This window comes from Rissa tridactyla, chromosome 10 (assembly GCF_028500815.1).
Source record: "Rissa tridactyla isolate bRisTri1 chromosome 10, bRisTri1.patW.cur.20221130, whole genome shotgun sequence".
NCBI lineage: Eukaryota > Metazoa > Chordata > Aves > Charadriiformes > Laridae > Rissa > Rissa tridactyla.
Genome location: NC_071475.1, coordinates 21,028,843 through 21,051,183, shown reverse-complemented (window position 1 = coordinate 21,051,183; position 22,341 = coordinate 21,028,843). Strand labels below are relative to the sequence as shown.

Here is a 22,341-nt window from a genome sequence, read left to right as displayed (position 1 = left end):
CGGTCCTAGCAGAGCAGCACTGAGCACTGTCAACCCTTCTCCTTTGGAGTGAAGCATAAGGTAACTTAATTCCCTGCCCACTTGCGTAAGTAGAAAGCACAGGAAAATAACAACGGCTTAAGAAATACACAGTGGAACTTTTAACTTGCTCAGTACTTTCATTCAGTATTATGAACGATGAGGTACCTCTACTGCCCAGCACACTCACTCATCATTTCGGATGGATGAGATGTGCCAGTGCCTCCATAACGACCCGCCCGTAACCAGCCACACTCTTTTGCTCTGTGTTTGCACCTACACACCTAAGACAGGTTTGTAATAGTGCTTATTCAAATTGTCCAAAATTTTTAAAACTTCCTTCTAGAAGCTTAATTTTTCTACGCAAGGTGTCTGCCAAAACAGGTCTGTCATTTCTTCAATGATGCTAAGGAACAGTGTAGTTTTGACTGCATTAAAATACTCTAGCAACCTTTCCTTTGAAAACTTTCCGTTTCCTCTGCTAGACTCCAGCTGGAAAAAGGATTTTATGTAATGGATGCTTTCTGCCTTCTGTCCATCAAAGTCATGTGCCCCCGAGAAATCAGATCCGTCAAAGTCATATGCCTTTGAGAAGTCGGTGCCCCTTGCGGTTTGCTCAGAATCTGTGGTTACAGTTCTTCAGAACCCAGCCATTCGAGAGATTTTTCCAGCTTATCTGGCACCACTTCTCAAAGCAGAAAGGCCATCGCTTTTGGATATCTTCCCACCCTCACTTGTAAATAACACAGAAATATGACTGACTGGGGCGCAGAGGAGCCAAGAGCTTCACACACAGGAAGAGAAAACTGGAAGCTTGAAAGAAAAAATCAGTAGCGGGGGCTACCTGCAGAAGAAAGCAGGAGCTAGAATTTGAAGCGCTGTTTTTACCTGCTGTATATTTAACACCACCTTTCTAGGACCAGCTGTGACGTAAAAGAAAAGAAAAAAATTGTAGCTTACATTAAAAGAAATATAATAAATCTTATTATGTGCGATTTCATTCACGAAGGATAGCAATGCCAAGGCAATTGAAAGTCTTTTTCAAGTCTGTAAAGTAAGTCCTGCACATTCTTTGCTCTGGAATTAGCAAGACGTTTGCTGTCAAACACTTCCTTGCTGATCTGTGCTCTTCCAGGCATTCTACCAGTTTAGGGAGGTTGGGGTGGGTTTTTCTTTTTTTTTCCCCTCAGAGGAATAAAACACATTGGAGTTCTCAGAGTAAAAAGAAAACTTACTTAAAGCTACATAATATATATTATGTACTTATGTAACATGTATCTGAAAGAAAATTAATGTCATATTTCATTATGAGGTGATTCACCCATGGCACTGTTTTCTAATAAGCCTCTTTGTGTATCTTTGTTTGATTATAAAACCACTACCATTTTCTATAAAGTCGGTACTAAATTATCGTATTTGAAATTATTATCTTCTTGTTCCTGATGATAGAGAACAGGAAGAAAACCTACGTTAAAACAGATGTGCCTGAAGTAAGTGGTTTGCACCCACTCACATAAAAACAAAAGCTCCCATCAGGAAAACGTGCTCCCTGATCACATCCCCTACAAAGCGTTAAGGCGAAACTCTACCTAACACGTCAATCAGCTCCAAAGCGCGACGGCTTTCACTCGGGAGGGTATCACAGGCACGAAAAGAACTACACATTAAAATCATTCATTGTGCCGACATACTTTATATTAAAAAAAAAAAATTAGGTCCTAAAAATGATCAGACAACAATAAGCAATATTTATATATCTAGATGAAAACACTTTGGAATACCTTACAGGAAACGTGACTTCCAAAGCCTGCATTCACCAACGTGTATTTGGAAACTGCTGGCAGCGATTCCTGTAAGTGAATCATCTTACGCCAGTGCAAGAGGAGTGGAAAATAGGAACACGAAAGTAAGATAAATAACGTACAAGAAAATCCTATGCAAGGTAATAAGAAAAACAGTTGTTGCATCATAGCAAGATAAAAATCTAATTTACTCATTTTCATACAAGCAAGCAGGAAAAATAAAAACTAATGTGGTAAATGATATTATGGTAACAAAAACCTTCCAAGCGACTGTCAGTCCTGTTTATAATCTTGCAGTAATTATTTATTCCAATGGGAATAATAAATAATAAATGGAATCTGCAGTTACCAAACTGTGAAAGCAAAGAAGGCCAGTATGGAGAAGGTTATAATTAACATGTTTTCTGCCACATGGAGAAAGGAAATAAAGAAATATCATTTAACTCTATCAGAAACGTTTAGCTAGTATGGGAATTATCTGTCATGCTACATTCTACATGGCAGGGTTATTTCATTTATGCATCTTCCTATGTTCATTTGTTGCTGAGGCAGGACCGTCACCCCGTTCTTTGGCAGAAAAGGATGCTTGGAACTATGGAAAAGAGATGTCGGGAGCTGCACTCCTCCTAGGGCCAAGTTCATTTACTATTACTGTACAATGAGAACTTCAGTGAAAGAAGGAGCTCCATCTGAGTGCATTTCCCTCACCTTCTCTACCATGTTGTGGGGAATCCTGCCTTGCCTCCGACAGCCTGGCCACTAACGACAACCGGCAGCGCCCCAGCGAGTACCGCGCTGTCAGCAGCAGATTTACTGCGGGGCCCTGCTCTCATCTTCCTAATCCCGCTTTGCTTAGGTAAATCCATCCCACAGACAACTGCCAAGAAGCTTTATGGGCAGCTGATCCCATTCCACTCCTCACAGACAACTCTGAAAAAGGAGACTTTATTAAAAAAAAAAAAAAAAAAGCTTTTTGCTATCAAGACAAAGCCCCTGTACCCCGACGGCAGAAAGGGCACGAGCGGGATAATAACATGTCCTATGCTTTACACATGCAAGTAGGCTTTTCTAAACACAGTTATTTCAATTATTAACTCAGTAGCTAATTTAGTAAGAAAAGCTATATTTGTAGCTCTTATTACATAAAATTTCAACGGGAAGTGATGTGTGAAGATCAAAACTCTCTGCTAATTACCATTCCTAGAAGCAGAGACAATTAACTACATGATCTATTATCTCTAATAATTATTATTTACACAGTAAATACTATGCACGCTATAGGTTGTTTTATTCCTGCCTAGCTTATTCAGAGGAAATGCTTACCAAGGACTTTATGAAAAATGTTTAAAGAAAATAATGTTGGGGATTTTTTTAGTCATGATTGTCTTGCTTATATATAGAAAGAGACTTTGACCTGCATTGTCTGGTCCCATCTGTAATGTATATCTACATCACGCAGTTGTATAAGACTGGGAACAAAATACAGAAATTGAGATAAAGAGATAAATTTGCCTATAATGGTAATAATTTTGCCTATGAAGTAAAAACTCTTACAAAGCACGCAGATTTTTTAGAAATCAGCTCAATAGAATTTCAATCAAATCAAATTTTTAATTTTAAATGTACCAAACGCACCATTTAGCTGGAGACTCAGAGACGCTCCAGACAATATTTTCACGTCATCACCTGAGCACTTCAAAAACAAGAGCATGTACAAGTTTGACAAATTTCCATCACCAAACTAATGTGCTGAAAGCGGCCAACAGAAGACTTACAGGACTATCCTCAACTTCCCTGGCTCCTAAGTCAGCCTTACTGACCCTACCGAGTTGGGAGATGCCACCCTGGAAATCACGCATTCATTTTCTGCATGATTTGCTGCAAGGCAGATTTTCCTGCGTTTCTCCTTTTATCATACATTTAGTAACTTACTGTACCCCTAAAATTGCACAACACAAACTAAAACCTGGCACAGAGATTTGTGAGTTGATACAAATCCACTTGTTCTTTTTCAGACAGCGAAAAAATTAATATCTTTGAATTTTTACAACAGTTTGTCAGTCTGCCGGCTGAGGATGCTCCCCTTGATATATTTTCCTGTGATATTTTCTGGATGGCTTTGAGTGGACTAGAAGTAGAGGATTTTGCCATTTCAAATGCATTCCACCGTGACAGTACGGGAAGACAATTCAAGCCTGTCGGCTCCTCCTTCTTGCCCCCCTCATCCAAAGCCAGACGACACTGACAACAAGCCAGTCTAGTGTCATTACATGGGCTAAGTCACAAAAATTCATGTTTCTCACTGTATACTGATTTCCGGGATTGCTACCTAAGGATAAAACCTTCCACAGCTCTATCCTTACAGAAAATGGCTGTCCAACAGCACGCCTCCTCCTCCCCACCCTTCTCAACCTTAAAACATAAGGTACTGAAATCTTGACACATTATCTAAACTTTGAATTTATTTTTGAGCCTTGCCCGGAGGAAAGAAAGCAGAGGGAAGAAAACCATGACAAAGGATGGTCTCTGCTCAGAGACAGAATTCACTTAAACCCTTCTGTTCCCAAATTACCAGCGCAAACCTCCCCGTCGACAAAGCCTGCAATTGTACGTGGAGAAAACGCGACGGGTGCAACAGGGAAAGCCGCGCAGTCGCCGAGGGGGAGCACGCTGTGAAGACAATGTGCAAACTCCGCTGCTGCCAAGTTACAACCACCTTTCCTCCTTAGGTTCCAGTTTCACCTTTTTTACCCCTCAATGTGCCCTCACTGTGACATTCCACTTTCCGCAGTTCTCACTCCTTCTTCCACTGCCTCTTCCTCCCCAGAGCTGACCCGCTTTCTTATGGGCCATCAGCCTTGACTGGCAACTGCCCCGTCTGGCTGATAAACCCCTCATCTTCTCCACAGGCTTCAAGTCAACAACGGGAGCCGCCAGTTGTATCTGCGGCTTAATGTTAATGGGAGGGAACTACAGAAGGAATAAAACAGAATTTAGGCCAGGCCATTTACTTGGGTTGTCATTTAATGTTATCATAAATGAAAACTTTCCTCAATCTATCCTTATTCATTTTTTTTTTAAACACTTCTGTCCCCATCCCTGTCCTCATTTTTTGTGCATATGTTTTTGTTGGGGTTTTGGGGTGTTTTTTAAGTATCTATTTTAACTTGGAACACTGTTAGCAGCAATGGGTGAACTTATCTGGATAAAAGAAGAGATGATCTGAACCTTCACATACAATAAAACAAATGGTAATTTTATCTGCATTTTAACACAATAAACAATGAGCTCGAGAATAGGTTTTTAAGAAAACCATACCTTAGAGCAAAAACATCTTTCCAATTTCAAATACCAAAATAACTAAAAATGCCATTTGGAGGATAAAAGCTATTCTCTTATGGTCCTCCTCCGAACAAAGAGGAGAATTCTAGTGACATTCAATAGCAATTTCATTTAGCACGACTGCCCTTGGCTGGCAGCTACAATGAAGCACTGGCTCTTTTGCTGTTTCCTCAGGAAATATGAATTCTGCTGGTTTTGTCTTGATAGGTGTAGCACAATCTGATCTACTGGGTTTTGAGCTTTGTGTAAGAAATGAAATAAACTATCTTTCCTAGGGTCTCCTTCCATTCCATTTTGAAAACAAGACTTCATATGAATAAACAGGCACATAAGTACACCTACATAGACAGATAAAAGGAAAGGCCTACGCTTTGTCAGACAGGAATTGAGAGCTGCAAGCAACTGCTGTTAAAAAGATACGGCATTTCAATCCTCTTTCCCATCACTGATAACGTTATACATTAATGTGGGGAAATGTATGGAAAAATCCATAAACAAACCTACTGCTTCTCAAGTTTTTAAACTATTCCATAAGAAACTTTCAAATACCCATACTCCCCAAAACAACTTTAAAGTTGTTTTCAAGAAGGCCTTGCTATATTAAAGTGATGGAATTACGAAAGATGAAAGGAAATGACAGTAAATTTCTGTTGGCTAAATGATATGTGTGTGTGTATACATATTACTCTTGAGACAATTTTCTTCATCCAATCAAAAAAATTAAAAAATAGACAAGATTAATTCTTGTATTTCATAAATGAAATCCAGTTTTCAAATTTGATTTTTTTTAAAAAGAACCCATAAGAGAGAAGTGTATTTTGGACTTTGCACACCTTTTTAAAGACCATTTCTGACAGGAACATTATGTCTCCCAACAACCCAGACAGCTGTACTTCTTCTGGATGCAAATATATTCCTCACAAATAAAAAGAACCCTTCACCTGGCTACTACATCCACGTCCTCAGTACCCACAGTGGACTTTCATCTATTCTTGCAAAGCAGCTGTTGTGCAGAATGTCATTTCTTCTTACGGTTCTCATACATTACAGGTTACCTACCTGCTCTGCCAGCCTCCCCCAAACCCCTTTTCTCCAAGAAAGAATGAAGTGCATTCATTCCAGTATTCTGTATCAGACAATCAGTCAAAAGAATTATTTTTTCCTAACAAGAAAATTCTGTGCCAAAATCTCTTGAACCCCTCACAGTATAGAGAAGTTAGAAATTTTGTTCTGCTTATTTTAATAAAATCCTTCATGATATATTCAGAAAAAAGTAATTACACAAAGCAAGAAGGTGAATTTACACCTCCCTTCTCCTCTAGTAAATCTTAATGGCTGAGCCTATGTTGCAGCTCCATCCCACTGCTATGTGCCAACAGCCCTGCAGCCAGCCTGCGTCCTCAGCGGGGCCCTCCCCTGGAGGATAACCATGGCCCTTCCCCTGGAGGATAACCATGGCCCTTCCCCTGGAGGATAACCATGGCCCTCCCGTGGAAGATAACCACGGCCTTCCTCTGAAGGATAACCATGGCCCTCCCCTGAAGGATAACCATGGCTCTCCCCTGGAGGATAACCATGGCTCTCCCCTGGAGGATAACCATGGCCCTCCCCTGAAGGATAACCATGGCTCTCCGCTGGAGGATAACCATGGCTCTCCCCCAGAAAAAACCCCTCCTGGGGAACCCCTGTCCTCCCTGCTGGGGTTGTTTGGGGCCCTCAACGCCAGCCCTGTGAGGAGGGGTCTGTCTGAGCACAGAGTGAAGGCCCTCCCTCACCTAGGGCTGTGGTACGAATGTGGTTGGAATTCAGGTGCTGTCAGTAACCTTGGTAACTTCACTATTTTCTGAGACAGATGTTATAATATCATATGCAGCTGTTCTTCTACCATACAATTCACAGGAAACATTGCTTTCTCTGTTCTGGTTGCAATAAAATTGTCTACATTCTTTTTTTTCTTTTTTTGGCTTCATTCACCCTTCTGGTATTATCCGATAAGGCCTTTTTGTTCCAAAGGTTTTACAAGGTCACATTCATTATTCGACTAATATTTACTAATGCATAGACTAACGTGTTCACTTCATTTCCTAAGTTGGCAGAAGCTGTGCAAGGAAGTCAATGTTTTGCTCTTTCCTGTGACATCTCTGTCTTTTTTCCTTCAAAATTGTCAGTTAAAGGATGCTGCTACCCTGTGCCACATACTGTGCAAATGCAGTAAAACGATACTCCAGGTCGTCAGAACCGAAAACAGTCCTCCTGATGCAGACCCAGATATTCCCCTAATACAGGCATAAATAGCTTTTTTTGCTCCCTCGGCACCTATCGAGTACCAAATGAAATGCCTGTGTTACATCCTAACAGTAACGGGTTCAGCTGGGTCTCTTCCACTGGAGCTGAAAATCACTCAACTAAATACTAATTGTGATCTTTTCTTAATAAGAACACATTATACCCATCCAGCAAGCATGTCACCTATGCCCTCTGGCAGTTTGCAGAAAATTAGAAGAAGAAGAAATACTTTCTAATTAAAACTCAATTTATGCAAGCAGGAGCTCGACAGAAGAGCTCAAATCGCTAGTTTTGGTATCTAGAGTCCCCGTTTCACTATTGCTCCATGATGTTCAAGATCAACGTACTTCGGCTCCAAGTGCAACCAAAGTTTTCCCAAAACACAAATTTTGTTTTCGGAGCCAGAGATGCTTTACAGTCCTCCTCACAGCTCACATGCACAAATGTATGAAGTCTAATTTTTACTTCCATGTGGGAAAGCCATCTAAAACATGAATACTGGAAAAGAAAGGTTTCCTGGAGAACAGCTTCACATAAACAGCGTAAAAGCAGCACTAAAGTTGCTCTGAAGCTAATGGAATGCAAAAGCAGCTCAGCCACTAACTTCATCCTTGGAAAGCATTAAAAAGAACGATGTTTAATGACGCTATTGTTCAGTTGGAATAATTTGTGTTTAATTTCTCAGGGAAATTCAAATCTTTTATCCCAAGCAGTGATATTATTTTCTTTTTATATTTTTATCAATGGTTCAATTGCCCCTTAATCAAAAGACAATGCAAGAGGGAATATTTCTCATTCAGCAGAGCATGTTGACTAATTTTATGGTCCCATATGTGACCATTCTGAACAGAAGTTCACACAAAGCGCAATTTACAGCATACGCATAACTAGATAACTAAAAATAGAATATGTAAAATTCAATCTTAGCGACATAACACTTATGCCCTTTGGGTTTGAGCTGATACTCACAATTTGATTAAATATGCTCTGAGAATGAGTGCACAAGTATGTATTCATTATTAGCAGCTAGAAAAATAATTCTGTGCACTTCATCCTGGAAACAACTCCCTCACGTATTTTTTACTGCATTTATTAATGATTTAAAATGAATGAGGGCTATGGAACAATACCTCGTATCTTAAACTTTAGCTTAAGCTTGTTATAAGCAATGAATAAAATGAACTCCTCTGATACTGGAGTTGTTATTCTCGTGGTGTCCATATCACAAGGCTTGATCTTGCGATGCTAAAAAATCACCATTAATTTTACACAGGTAAGTTCAAGTAGTCTTCTGATACGCATCCAGCACAGAGGTGATTTCCAGGGGATTTCACCCATTTATCAATTTTACAGAGAATCAGTCTCTGTGCAAAGTTAAAAAAGAACTGAAGTGGTGAAATACTGACTCTTTTTAATAGTCACACGTAACTAATTTTAACAAGAAGCAATGAAGCCAACCCAGAGTGAAAAAAAAATTCAAAATTATAATGATACCAAAGTGAAATTTTAGAACTAGTACTGACCAGAGATTTTTCAGTCAAATGAAACTATTACCACAAGAGAAAGACAGAATATTAAACTTGATACTACAGATGCATCACTCCGGAAAGCCTGATGCCTTCCCATGCCTTACTCAGAAACGTAGAGCTGTGCTGAGGCTCAGAGAGGGCCAGCTGGCGTGGGGACTGGACAGAAACACTTCGTTACCGCGTTTGATCTCAAGCATTCAAAATGAACAGCAAAATGTAAGTCAAATGAAGCACAGCTGACTCTGAGTCCTGCTCTGCCAGTCACACCTGAGTTCACCACCAACCAACCTGCCTGCCCTCCGCCTTGGCTCATAGAATCATGGAATCGTTTAGGTTGGAAAAGACCCTTGGGATCATCGAGTCCAACCATCATCTCCACTCTACAAAGTTCTCCCTTACACCATATCCCTTAACACCACATCCTGGGAATGGGGAGAATTCTGCCAACATTGGTCACGTTGTCTGAAAGCCCTCCCAGAGTCGAACTCCACAGTGACAGCCAGGGCCGACGCTGGCAGCATTACCACGGCAGCAGTTACACAAACACAAACTCACACAGCTACCTATTCCCCTTCATCCCAATTTGTCTGTATTACATTGACTTAATCCCAGCCTGTGTGCTGAGGATTGGTTTGATTCTATTTCTCTTTCCACAGAAGAGCCTAACCTTACTTGGGCTGTAACAATATTAAAATAACTCAGATGTATGTTCCTCTCCCCAGCAATCAAATGTATTTGTTCCTCTCCCCCATAAAACCCCATACTGATTTATGAGAGCACGATTTACCCACTAATAATAAAATATTCTTGCTAACTGACAAATATGCAAATCAGATTCCAAAAAGCCGCTGCCATAAAACATGTGGACGGAGCTACTCCACGGCACCTGCGCTGACCCCGCCGCGAGCAGAAGGCCCTCCTTCCATTCCTGCCAACCTCCGCGGGGAGGGGGCGACCGACAGCATCCCTCCCAGCTGCCGCAGGATCTGCGTGAGCCCCTGCCCGCTCATGATGCAGGAGGCGGCTCAAGCTGATTGCTACTAATATCCAGATATTGACATGGCACGAATTAAAGGAAATGTACGCTCCAGCACTCAGTAGCATTTCACCAGTTCTTTTCTGTGATTGTATTTGAAAAGGCTGCTTTTAAAACAAACAGGAAGTGCATGCAAGACTATATTCCGCAGCTCAGCACGAAGCTATAAAAAGGATAATGCATAAATTCATAAACTAAAAAAAAATATGTATTTGTTCTGCAATAATAAGATTAAGCTTGACCTTTCAAAGAACAAATCTATTGGAATTGCAAAAGTTTTCAGCCTCTTAATTAGCTCTGTACGGAAGAACCTAATGCCACAAGCAAACATGGTATTTCCATTCTGCCTTCCTTAAGAGACTCAATAAAACCCTTCTTTGACATAATTCACTTAAAACCAGAATGAATAAAGATCATTAACCTCGCTGATTTAACCAATCCAATTTGACCTATTTGAGAATTAACTGAAAGTTCTTCGACACACAAAAATAACTTTACATGTATGAAGTCTCAGTGAAAACTAGCTGTGTTGGCAAATTTACCTGCACTGAAACCGGGCCATCCCAGTCCAACAGCAGCAAGAGTTTTTGAAATGGTACTTGGTCTTGTACTTACAGTTACATCCGTATTATTAAAAGAAAAACATAAAAATACATAGTTTTTACAGCACCTGTTATTTTGAGGACCTCACCAGTATTTAATCCTTCATAATCAACAACAAGATGCGAAGGAATTAACAACACTTAAAAAGATTACAACTCCTTCTGCTACATTTCATTTTATTGACAGGAAAAGCCTACTTACCAGAATTTTTGTAGTATAAGCACTGTTGATAGCAATTGCATTAACCAGCAAATCAAGGGTTTTGGCGGGTACAGAATCAGGGTCAGGGATCTCTTTGTAGTGGACATCACCAACGTAGGCCTGGACCACCGTCATCCGGTTGGTCGTCAGGGTCCCTGTTTTGTCAGAGCAGATGGCTGTAGCGTTACCCATAGTTTCACAAGCGTCTAAGTGGCGGACCAGATTGTTATCCTTCATCATTTTCTGAGAAAAAGCAAAATAAAAAGTCTTCAAGAATTGCCCTGAATGATTTTTAACACCAGTTATAAAAAGCAAAAAAGTATCTATTTAGTCTTGTTCATTAGAACATAATGCTCTCTAAACTAGACTTTTAATCAGGACCCATAACCCAAACCCTAGTTACAGCCAGCCACGCAGCGAGCATCCCTGAAATAATGTCACCTTTGATACACCAACATAATTCCACAATTTTTTGCAGTATTTATACATTTTAAGGAATAGCTAGAACAGCCAGCTTAAAGAAGCTGAAGATAACATGATTTTTTAAACAGTATAATTATAGTAAATATTAGAGGGTTTTTTAATACGATTTCCAATGCCAGGATGTTGTCTTGCAGCACCCAGAGGGACTATACGTTTTGGGGAAGAAGAAAGAAACTGACAAACAAAAACCCCCCAGCCACAAAACAACCACCATTGTAGAGAACTCCACGCCGCAGCACGTGTTCTTCACAAGATGCACAGCCATCCTGGAAATACTTGTTTATCCTTGTTTATATGTTTTCAGTACTTAAAAAATCCTGTGCCCGGTCCCTGTCGGTTACTTTCAGACACTCTTACACTCACAGGGCACAGTATCACCATCTGGACACAAAGCTGTGCTGCAGTTTGACACCGCACATCCAGATCCACACGTACATGCTGCATGTGTCGCATGAAGGACACCAGGAAAACAGGAAAATATTTTACAAGCAGCTACAGCCTTTATTAGCAAAATCCCATGCTCCAGACGCGTTCTTTTTTCCTAATAATAATGATGTTTGGCTACGTGTAAATCAAGCTATTCCTTCCTAATGTTCGTATGCCAATTTGCTTACATACTAAATGGAAATAAACTTTACAAAATCTTCATCTGAGATTCCCAGAACGTTTAAATAAGGCCCAGCTGACTAAATCGCTATAACAATCTGAGAAAACTCCTAGGTATGTAACGGAGTAATCCACAAATCCAGGATATTAATCCTCTTTAATTTACTAATAGAATAATTTACATTGGCTACAAATAACTGCATCTGCATTTAAGAAAAGTACACGAAAGCTCCAGTGAAACTCCCATTTCCTTTAGAAGCGTTCCTGAAGACTTCAAACCCATGCCAAAACTCCGTACTACTGCATAAGAATATCTGAAGACACAGTTATTCTGTACCAAAGGATGGGACTATTCTTATAGTAAATTCTGCTCAATAAATTCCTGGCAACCGTGTAAACTAAGTAGGTGTTTCTGTTGTTTGATATTCCTGCACTGTGTAGTTTTAAAGATGTGTATTAGAATACACATGTATTTGCATTTTTGTCAGAAATACTTTCACTATAAAGCAAAGTTTTGCTTTAAAGAAATTCCACTCTCATTAACATTTTGAGCACGCTAATTTGCAGGCCAACTTTCCTCACACCTGATAAAACCTGAAGAATAGCACTAGCAAACTCAGCTGAACAGCACTTTTCTCCCGTAATTGTTTTTAATGTTTCTTACCTTTACAGAATAAGCCAGAGAAATAGTGACAGCAAGTGGAAGTCCCTCAGGAACAGCGACCACAAGTACAGTAACACCAATAATGAAGAATTTAACGAAATACTGAACGTAGACGGGAGTGCACTCGGGCAGCCACTGTTTCTTGTTGACCACAAACGTGTCAATGGCAAAATACAGTACCAAAATGATTACAGTGATGGCAGACATCACCAAACCTGAAAACAGAAATAATCAATTACTATAAACCAAAACACAATTAAAATCATCCCCAATTAGATATTTACATTTGAATTTGATATTGAAGTATTTTCTTACTCTATGTGACATTTTTCACCGGTACCAGTAACGACGATAATGATCAATTTTACAATGTAGAAAAAACATTACTATACTGCATTTACAACGCCGTACATTCCAGTGAATAAGGAAACACTGAATTCTACAGAACAGCTGAAACACAACGCATTAATTTTTAAGCACCATCTTACTACTGCCTTTAAAGCTTCTCAGTCAGCCTATTTCAGCAGGATTTCCACTGTTGCTTAAGCCAAGTTTTTTCAATTTAGTACATTACTTTTCCTGGTACAACATTTATCTGTCCTTTTAACCTCCACCCTTTACAAATTACTGGTCTATCCATATACAAACGCTCATCTTCCTTTTAAACAAGCTTATCTTAAGAGGCTTGAGAAAAGCAGTCTCCTGTAGTTTATGCTGCTGTATAAAATATTTTAGAAAAGCCCTCCTAATGTCTGGTGGAATACAATGAGGCAATACGGCAGAATCGTCCACAGAACAGTTTTTGATTGTTTTTCTTGAAAAATGCAATAAATCCTAGTGTTTCCAAAGTCTCCCTTTTCGAAGTGACGTATGCAAAGAGTGCATATTTTTATAAGGAGAGGCCCAAAAGAGGTACAGCACTGACAGTATAGCACCAGAGACACCACTAATATTGAACAGAATTCACAAAAGATCCCAGGGACTTAATACGCTCTCCCAATGACACAGACTTTGCTAAGGTAGCACTCCTCCTCCACAATTTTGTTCCTGGATTTGAGTATACAAATATAAACTCCATTAGACCATCTATTTCGCTTTGCTATGATTACTGCTCTTTGGCCGGTTTCTATGAAGCAGTTAAGCCTGCATTTCAAAATAAATTGATTTCTCTCTAATGAGATCATACAGTAGAAGGGGAATGGTCTGAATTTCATGCCTTGACTCAAGTTAAAAAAAAAGAAATTGGTAAGCTGAAGGATGCTAAGGTTGATAGGGAACAGAGGAGTCGGGGACACTGCTAAATGCCAGAGGATAAAGGAAAATCCATTAAAATATTGTACAGGCAAACACTCATGGCAATGCAAGACATCCCCACAGATTGCCCAATGATGAAGAAAAAACAAATGAGGCAATGAATAATTAATTTAATTCATATTTCTTGCCACATTATGGTTAGAAATCCCTATAAAATTACTTTAAATGTGATATTCACATGCCTGCCAAAATACCAAAGACAGTAGGCAGCGTAGAAAGGTACTTAATCTAAGAAATTAACGATCATGAGAAATGACGTGTTTTTATATCAATGCATACTGTTGCACAACTAGAAACAAAGCCGAGAAGCTTGAGGAACATGAAGGTGGGCTAAGCACGAAATTGGATATTAAAGAGACGACAACCATCGATTCCGAGTCATGCACTGTTCAGGCAAAGGGACAGAAGTGGCATCATGGGGTTATATGATCAACTAAGGGTAAGGAACTTAAAAAGGAATGAGAAGGAATAGCAGGGGCAAAAATCAGACTGGTAAAGACGGACAAAGGAGACTGAACAGATGTAAAGTTAGGATTCTGTTGTAGGGCCTCAGCCAAGGATCTGGATAAAGATCTCTTTAATACCACTAGAAAAATGAACCTAATGAACATTATGTCATCATGAAAGATTTTTCACTTTCTACCTCCATGTTGGAGAAGAAGTGCTACTTGTAACAGCAGGGACCAGATGGTGCTGGCTACAAGAGTCAGCAGATGTGTCATATTTGGGTAGAAAGCAGGAACATGGATATTAAGAGAACAGAATGATTTCAGAATCCGTAAGAGGAAAATACTGTGTGAGTGATATTTTGAGATGATATTACAGATTCTGAAACCATGTACTCAGAAGTTCTAAGGGGAGAGGAAATTAAATATGTAATTACTGCGCTTGGGAATATTGCCTATGAGAAAAGCTACCTTTCATTTTGATTCAAATATTCATTACAATCCGAGTTGCCCAAAGCTTCCAGTTGCTTGACAGTCAAAGTGGGTTTTAGAAGAATAAAAGATCTTCAATACCACATACTATCCTTAGAAGAGCATTACGATGACCCATTTCTAACTATTGCAGTAAGAAAGGCCTATCCCTTCTAAGAGTCATTTGTTCTAAAACCTTTTGTTGCTAGTATAACACACTGCGATTCAGTCAGTTATCCAGTCATACCTGCTTTGCCTATCTGGACTGCCAGCTTGGTCAGCTTTCCCTGAAGAACGGATTTTTCTTTCTTGTGCATGTTGGATTTCTTCTTGTCTTTGTCATCTCCCTCTCCCCCTTCCGCACTCTTCAGTGGCTGCATCTCCATGGCAGCAGCCCCATCCTGCTGCTTGGCTAATAACGCAGAACAAGACCGTTACTCCACAACGATTCTTCATTCTTTTCATCTTACCGTTGATACTTACTGAATACAACCAGCGACACCTGTTGCAGGGGCTGGCTGCAACGCAGATGAGTGTAACTAGGCGCAGACCTACGCTTCGCGCCTACGGCAGGGAGATGCTCCGCGGGACCCCGGGGGCTCTGCAGGGCCAGGGATGTCCACCCCCACCCCTGTGCGCTCCGTACACGCGGGGACATGTAACGCGCCCTTTGTCGACTACCATGAAAACCACTGGGGTTTATTTATTTATTTGTTTTTCAAACCACCAATGAAATTCTGCGTTATACACATATATATCACTTAATGTCTTGCAAATTACTTGGCAAGTAACAGTGCACTGGTACTGCGGGAACTCCTAGAATAGCAGATCTCAAGTGCTTTGGCAAACAGAAGGTCTGTATTTCTCCGGATTTTGGTACGTCTCATAGATTACAACGCACCTTTATAATAAAACTTTTAATGAAAACGTTTTGAAGGCAATGTGGCTCCGCAGATGATCCACACACCACTGCTCTCGACTGCGTGGGCACACAGCGACCAGCGCGCCACACGTTGTGAACCACTATTCTAGACAATACCAGGCTGCAAAAGTTTCCTTAGCGTTCAGGGTCCAAGTAACAAAACCATCAGGTCAGATGATCATTCTCCCACAAACACACACAGAATTTAAAGGCTAAACCATCCTTTCCTGACAGAATGCTAATGCTAATATAAGGAAACTTTATTTTAGTATCAAAGAGAAAGACATGTTTTTAAAAGCAATGACATTCCAGTTTATATATGTGTATGTGTCTGTTTCGTATTGAAAACAGACGTAAGTAAATTAAATAGAATGAGATGAAAGAGCTTTGCTTTGACATTCGTGAACAGATTGTACAAAACCTTGCTTATTTGACCTGGAAATCTAATTCGTTTATTTGACCTTAAAACGTATTCATTTAATATAATTTTATTTAATAGTTTTGTACCATTAACAAATGAGTTTATCTATTCAGTTTCTGATCCACCACCTTTGCAATCTTTCGAATTACCTGAGAAGAGCAAGTTATAGTTTAATTTGCTTATTTGGCATAACTCAAAAAAATAATGATAGTTGGAGTCTCTCATAATAAAAACAGAACCGTGACTTTGCTTCAGAGAAAGCAAAATATCTATTTCAATTTCTTCCTGAGATTGTACGTTAAATAAGAAACCCCTAAGATTCTTAATCTTCCTGTTATTTATCCTTGTAATACGCTTCTACGTTGCTAAATAACATCTTGGCTTTAAGGTTTCCTGTTGTTATTGCTTTACCTTCTCCCTGCGAAAGCAAATACGTCTGTACAACGCCACTAAACACCAACGATGACAAGACATATCAAAAATAGGGTTGGAAGTTCACTAACAATACAGAGCATACAAAACTTGCACAAGAAAAATGAATTCAAATGACCTTTTGACACGAAACTGTCGTCTATAAACACCTTATTAGAAATACTGATCTTCTCCCACCCTGAATATCTAACATATCAAAATTCTGTAAGTTGCAATCTCTTTGGTAGGTTTTTTTGTTGGGTTTCGTTTTCTGGGTTTTTTTTTTTTAACATTCTGTTAAAACAATAGGGCCGTTTTTACACACAGGCACAAATCACAAACTTCCATTTTATTTTTTAACAGAATTTCACTACATGCTAAAAATAAAATCCACAACCTCCTTAATATGAAAGAAGATTACCTTTGTTCTGGCTGTTCTCCATATTCCCATCCTGCATTTTGCCTATATGATGAAAAATTTCAACAGACAACAGACAGTAAACAATCTTCACCCAAGACAGAACATGAAAATGGGAATTTAAATAAAAAGGGCAGACAAAAGTAATGAGCGTGTTACAGATACTCATTTATGATCAGTAGCCATTGTTATCGTATGTCTACTTAGCAGCACGGACAACATAGCTCGACACATTCGAGGAACTGCAGTCAAGTTCAATGTTGTCATGTAAAATACTAAACATCTGGATATATTTTTGAGCAAACTGCATGAATTAAGAGGGTGAAACTAATATAAAAAAAAAGTGGAAAGTACGATTAAATAATAATCCTGAACTGAACTTTCAAAGAGCTTAAAAAATCGCACAGGCATGATTTTGGTACACACCAGTATAGAGCATTACTTCCTTAATGTACTCCAGGATTAAATTCATTATTTTAGTAAATTAGGACAAAATATAGATCGTGTTAATAAATATAAATAAACAAAAATGTAAATCAGATGATTTTAAAATGACATCTTCCTCCCTTGGTTGTATTATCTAGCAAGTTAGCCCTGTAAATACGAGTACCAAGTGATCATCCTATATTCAAGACTTATCCTAAAGAAAGATTTGCCAAGCGCATCTGGAATTTCCAATTTAGTATTTTAGCTACATATAGTCTTGCCATACCAAAGTTCTTATTTGCTTTTTTAAACTGAAAATATACCATTTGAAAGTGCGTATGAAATAAAAATGGCAAAATACAAATCAGAGCGTACAAAATTTGGATATTCAAAATAACCAGTACACAATTTCAAATGTATTCAAAATTTCTTCCTTTCCCTGAAACTTTCATAGAGATACATGAATTTATCTTACGGAAAAGGCTACTTGAGTTTTATAAATAATACATTCAGAATTGATGCCATTCTCTTTTTGTAGTTATGTATAATGCCCAATCAAAAAATAATGCTAAGGCAAATCAATTGTTAAAACAACTTTGCAGGATTGTTGACACATTCTACTAAGAAATGTATCATTAAAGTTTATTAAAAAAAATACAACAGTTAAATCCCGCTCTTCCGACTTCCTGTGATAATACGGCTGGCACTGACATGCACAACAAAGCAGCAGAAGTTACGCATCAACATACGTATTAATTTCTTCACTCTATGCTGTGAATGAATTGTAGCAAAATTAAAAGGGTAAGATGCGTTTCTTGCACGTTTGTATTTTCAGTAATTGGGAGATCACTAAAAACTTCCCCCTCAGAAAGAGCAAAAATGGCCAAATCAGTCACAAATTTCTCACTGTAACACTTCCACTTCACCCCACGCTAACAGGCTCCAGGCACTGAGAAATTCAGAAGCACAGAACTACAGTAAAGGAGAGGATGCTTTGCTACAAGGGCATGTAGCGATAGGACGAGGGGCAATGGCTTCAAACTGGAAGAGGGGAGATGTAGATGAGATATTGTGAAGAAATTCTTTGCTGTGAGGGTGGTGAGCCCCTGGCCCAGGTTGCCCAGAGAAGCTGTGGCTGCCCCATCCCTGGAGGGGTTCAAGGCCAGGTTGGCTGGGGCTTGGAGCGACCTGGGCTGGCGGGAGGTGTCCCTGCCCAGGGCAGGGGGTGGCACTAGGTGGGCTTTAAGGTCCCTTCCAACCCAACCATTCTGTGATTCTATGATATAATCACCTCAGCACTCAGCATACTAAAATATGCAGAAGTAAACCATTTAGCATCAACTGCTTGTCTGTATTTCTAACTCTATTCTCACCTGTCCTGGTTTGACTTTTAAAAAGGCGGTACCTACCTTCCAAAGACTTACGTTTGGCATGATACATGAATCTATGAACCTGAATAAAACCAAGTTCGTTTTCATTGTGAAATCTGCTTAAAAATTCCTGCATACAGCGCATCGTTGAACTTGCTATCTGCCTAATGGCTATTTTTCTTAGAATGGTTTTTAATAAAGTTAGTGGAAGACATAAAACATCTCTAGAGATTCTGATTTCTGGCTAGAGGGTAAAGGCTTCCTTAAGGTCTGGAAAACGTTAATTGAGAGCAGACAGTCTGCTCTGTGTCCTGTTCTATAGTTCCTTTTTCAGAATACAATTCCAACCCTTAAAGCAGTATAATTGAAGATTCTTCAACCTACAAAACCAAAACAAAACACAAAAACCAATCCCCAAAACCATGACTTTCATAACTGGCAAACACAAAATACACCATTTTTCTATGTAAATCAAGGTATTTACCTTTATTATATATTTACTATTTAATAGGGGTATTATAATTGTCGTAATGAATTACGCTAACAATTCATCTCCCTCGGCTACCTAAAAATACCGGTAGACAAAATGGACAATGGTAACAACAATGTAAACAGAAGTATTTAAGAACTATATTCTTAACCTCAGCAGCTCCTGCACTTAGGTTGTTGGGGGATGGGGGGGAAGTCATCACAGGAACTTATATTCCAATTATTTATATAGAATAACAAAGAGTAGGTAATTTACGTAACTAGGATAAAGAAAAGAATGCTGTGAAGGATTTATTTCCTCCTGTTCCAAATGACTTTGAACCTGCACTTGGACATAAATTATGAACGAAGAAAGAAATTAAGAAAGAACTTAAGATGATAGAATCACTACTGCTGAGAAATCCTTTCTCCTTTCAGTTAGTGCTAGGACCAAAAATACTATCCCATCTTTCTGACCTTTGTGCGTTTTTTACAAACATTAAAAGGATGAGTATTTATTAATATTTTGATAATACTTTTATAAATAGTTCTTAAAAAATCTGTCATGTTTTTCATATTGTTGCAATTTTTTTATTCTTTTTTTGGGCCCTGAAATCTGGAGGAATTCACCTGAGTTTATTTTTACCCCTTTTCTCAGCAAGGATAAAAAATCAGAAGGTTTAGAAAAGAACATTGAGCCTCCTAAAATGAGCTGTATTCTGCAGTTGCTTTGAAGGTATTAAATTTGAATATAAAAAGTTTTGCACGTTGCCTTTGCCTTATTAAAATTTCTGTCTTTTGGAAAATACTCATGGCACCATTACTGCCAAAGTTGTTACCCCAAAATCCAGTTATTTCCTCAAACTTTCCAAGACTCTCCTTTAACTCCCCCAGCCCCCACTGACTCTTTGTGAAGAGTCAAATGAGACAGAATAACAAAGACATATTGCCGGCATTAGAAATTCTTTGTTCGTTGGAGGAACTGCTTGGAATCAACCGAAGAAGCTACCTGAGCTACGTTCTCATGTGCTGTGATGGAGCAAAAAATAGAAAACACCCTACTGATTTTCCAAAATGTCTCATCTTGCAACAGAAATGAGCTATAGCCCTCTTCCTGCCAAGTCCGTTATGTTCTGCCGCTAGTAAGAACTGACACACGTTGCAAATTCATACATAGGGGGAAAAGTGACGTCAAACGTATCCGAAGTGAATCATTAGGAGTTCTTCCACGCAGTGTGATACCAGAGCCCATGCGTTAGTAAAACACAGGTTAACAACAAAAGACTAAATCTGATTCCACTGTATCAAATAGGAAGTTTTAGATAATTCCTCTATGTGCTCACTAAAGGACTTCACTTACAATTCAGAAAATACTTTAAAATATATTAAAACTGCATTTTTTACTTTTTTTTCAGAAATTGAACAGTAGCGTACATATGCCAGAACTGACAAAATTACCAGTAGATGTGAAATATTTCTCTGAATCCAGTATGGTATTTCTGTATCAGAATATACTTTTAAGTAACAAATTCTCTGAGCACCAAATGCCAAAAAAAACCCCAACAAGCCAACGTGGAAATCCTGATTTAGGAACCGGGTAGTGCTCTACTGGACAATGACAAGCTCACCTTTCAAATCAAATTTGGGGTAAGCAAGCTGTAAACAGTGATTGCTGCTTCCCATATTTCCTTTTAAAAAATTTACCTTTCTAAATGCAACACTTAAAAATTAGACGAATTTTCATGAATTACTACCTTTCTGTATAATTTTCTGATCTGACCTTCTAAAGACTTAATATATGGTCCATAGTTTTAACACAGACCATCAAACAATTATGTATTTTAATCTCAACTATTAGAACCAATAGAACTTGTAGTAGTTCCTTGATACAGCAGATAACAAACAGGCTGTGTCACAAACCTACATGAATTTATCACTATAAGCTCACTGACTGAACACAAAATACTTCTTTTGTGTCAAGTGTATGTGGACAACCAAGATGATCACAATATTTTATTTGAAATGCCAATGTGGTGATTTTCAAGGAACAAGCAATAGCATTTCCTGAGCTAAGTACCTGTTCAAGTATATAATATTGTTTTCTTATTTGAAGATATTTTCTACACAGAGATATTAGACTTTAGGTAAAAATGCTTGTCTCCAGTCATTCCTCAGGGATAATTCTCACGCATAACTGAAAAGATTAATTTCATCCAGACCAAAAAAATATCTACAAGAACTTGGTCTCCTTGCTTTAGAACTTTTCTGCTTCCTTCCTTCCTCCAAATCCCTTTCAAAACATATCTACATTTTAAGTGTTCTCTCACTCATTGTCACTGCTGACTAAAAAAATGTATAGTATGAACAGAAACCAGACTTTGGCAATTTCCCAGCCAATTTCAAAGCAGTCAGATCTAACATGACTTGCCAAGTCTCAGTTCTCCTCTGAACACAACATCAGATAAGTTGAATTGTGGGAAGTATCTCCTGTCCGTGATGATCAAAGATCTGCAGAATTAATTCAACCGCCTCACCTCAGAAGAGTTAAAGCAAAAATATATTCAGCTGCACAAAAACCTGACTTCTACACTTTGTGCGCTGAAAAGAACCGAGTATGTGTACCTCAACTCCAAGATAAACACGGACAGTAACTATCGTTTCTGATGGGAGAGATGATGGAAAATCACATACTTGCTTAAGACACTGATTTAATGGAACTCAATTTCCATATTAAGTCCAGGCATTAAGATCAAACACAACAGCTATTTACCAGGCAACTAAAACTTGGTAACAGAGAAACCAGGTTAGAACAACCTCGGGCTCATTTCTGCATCTGGCTGAGCGGTGGCTCTCATCCGGCAAAGCACTGCAGCAGATGCGCAACTTAGTGCTCAGTGACTCATGGGACTGGGCATAGATGTCCCACTGCAGCCTCCAGTGGGACTGGAGGAAAATACCTGGGAAGACTTTGTTGTATGCGTATGTTTGCTTTACACAGCACAGAGCAGAATTATGGAGCATAAAGAATGGAGAATGAAATATTCATAATTAATTTCCTGGTTCCTGGTCTCTAAGGAATCTGAACCCGGGGTGTTGGAACCAGG

The 22,341-nt window shown here is 39.0% G+C and overlaps 1 protein-coding gene across 10 annotated transcripts in view; it reads right to left on the bottom strand.

Annotated features, from left to right (window-relative positions):
- Positions 1–22,341, bottom strand: part of ATP2B2 (ATPase plasma membrane Ca2+ transporting 2) — a 429,010-nt gene that overhangs the window by 63,930 nt on the left and 342,739 nt on the right. For all 10 annotated transcript variants that reach the window (XM_054216330.1, XM_054216336.1, XM_054216334.1 and 7 more), the window contains 4 exons: positions 16,977–17,018; positions 15,049–15,213; positions 12,571–12,785; positions 10,818–11,060 (listed from right to left, as the gene is read on the bottom strand). In XM_054216330.1, the coding sequence (XP_054072305.1) occupies positions 10,818–11,060; positions 12,571–12,785; positions 15,049–15,213; positions 16,977–17,018 (665 nt within the window). The remainder of the gene's footprint in view (positions 1–10,817; positions 11,061–12,570; positions 12,786–15,048; positions 15,214–16,976; positions 17,019–22,341) is intronic.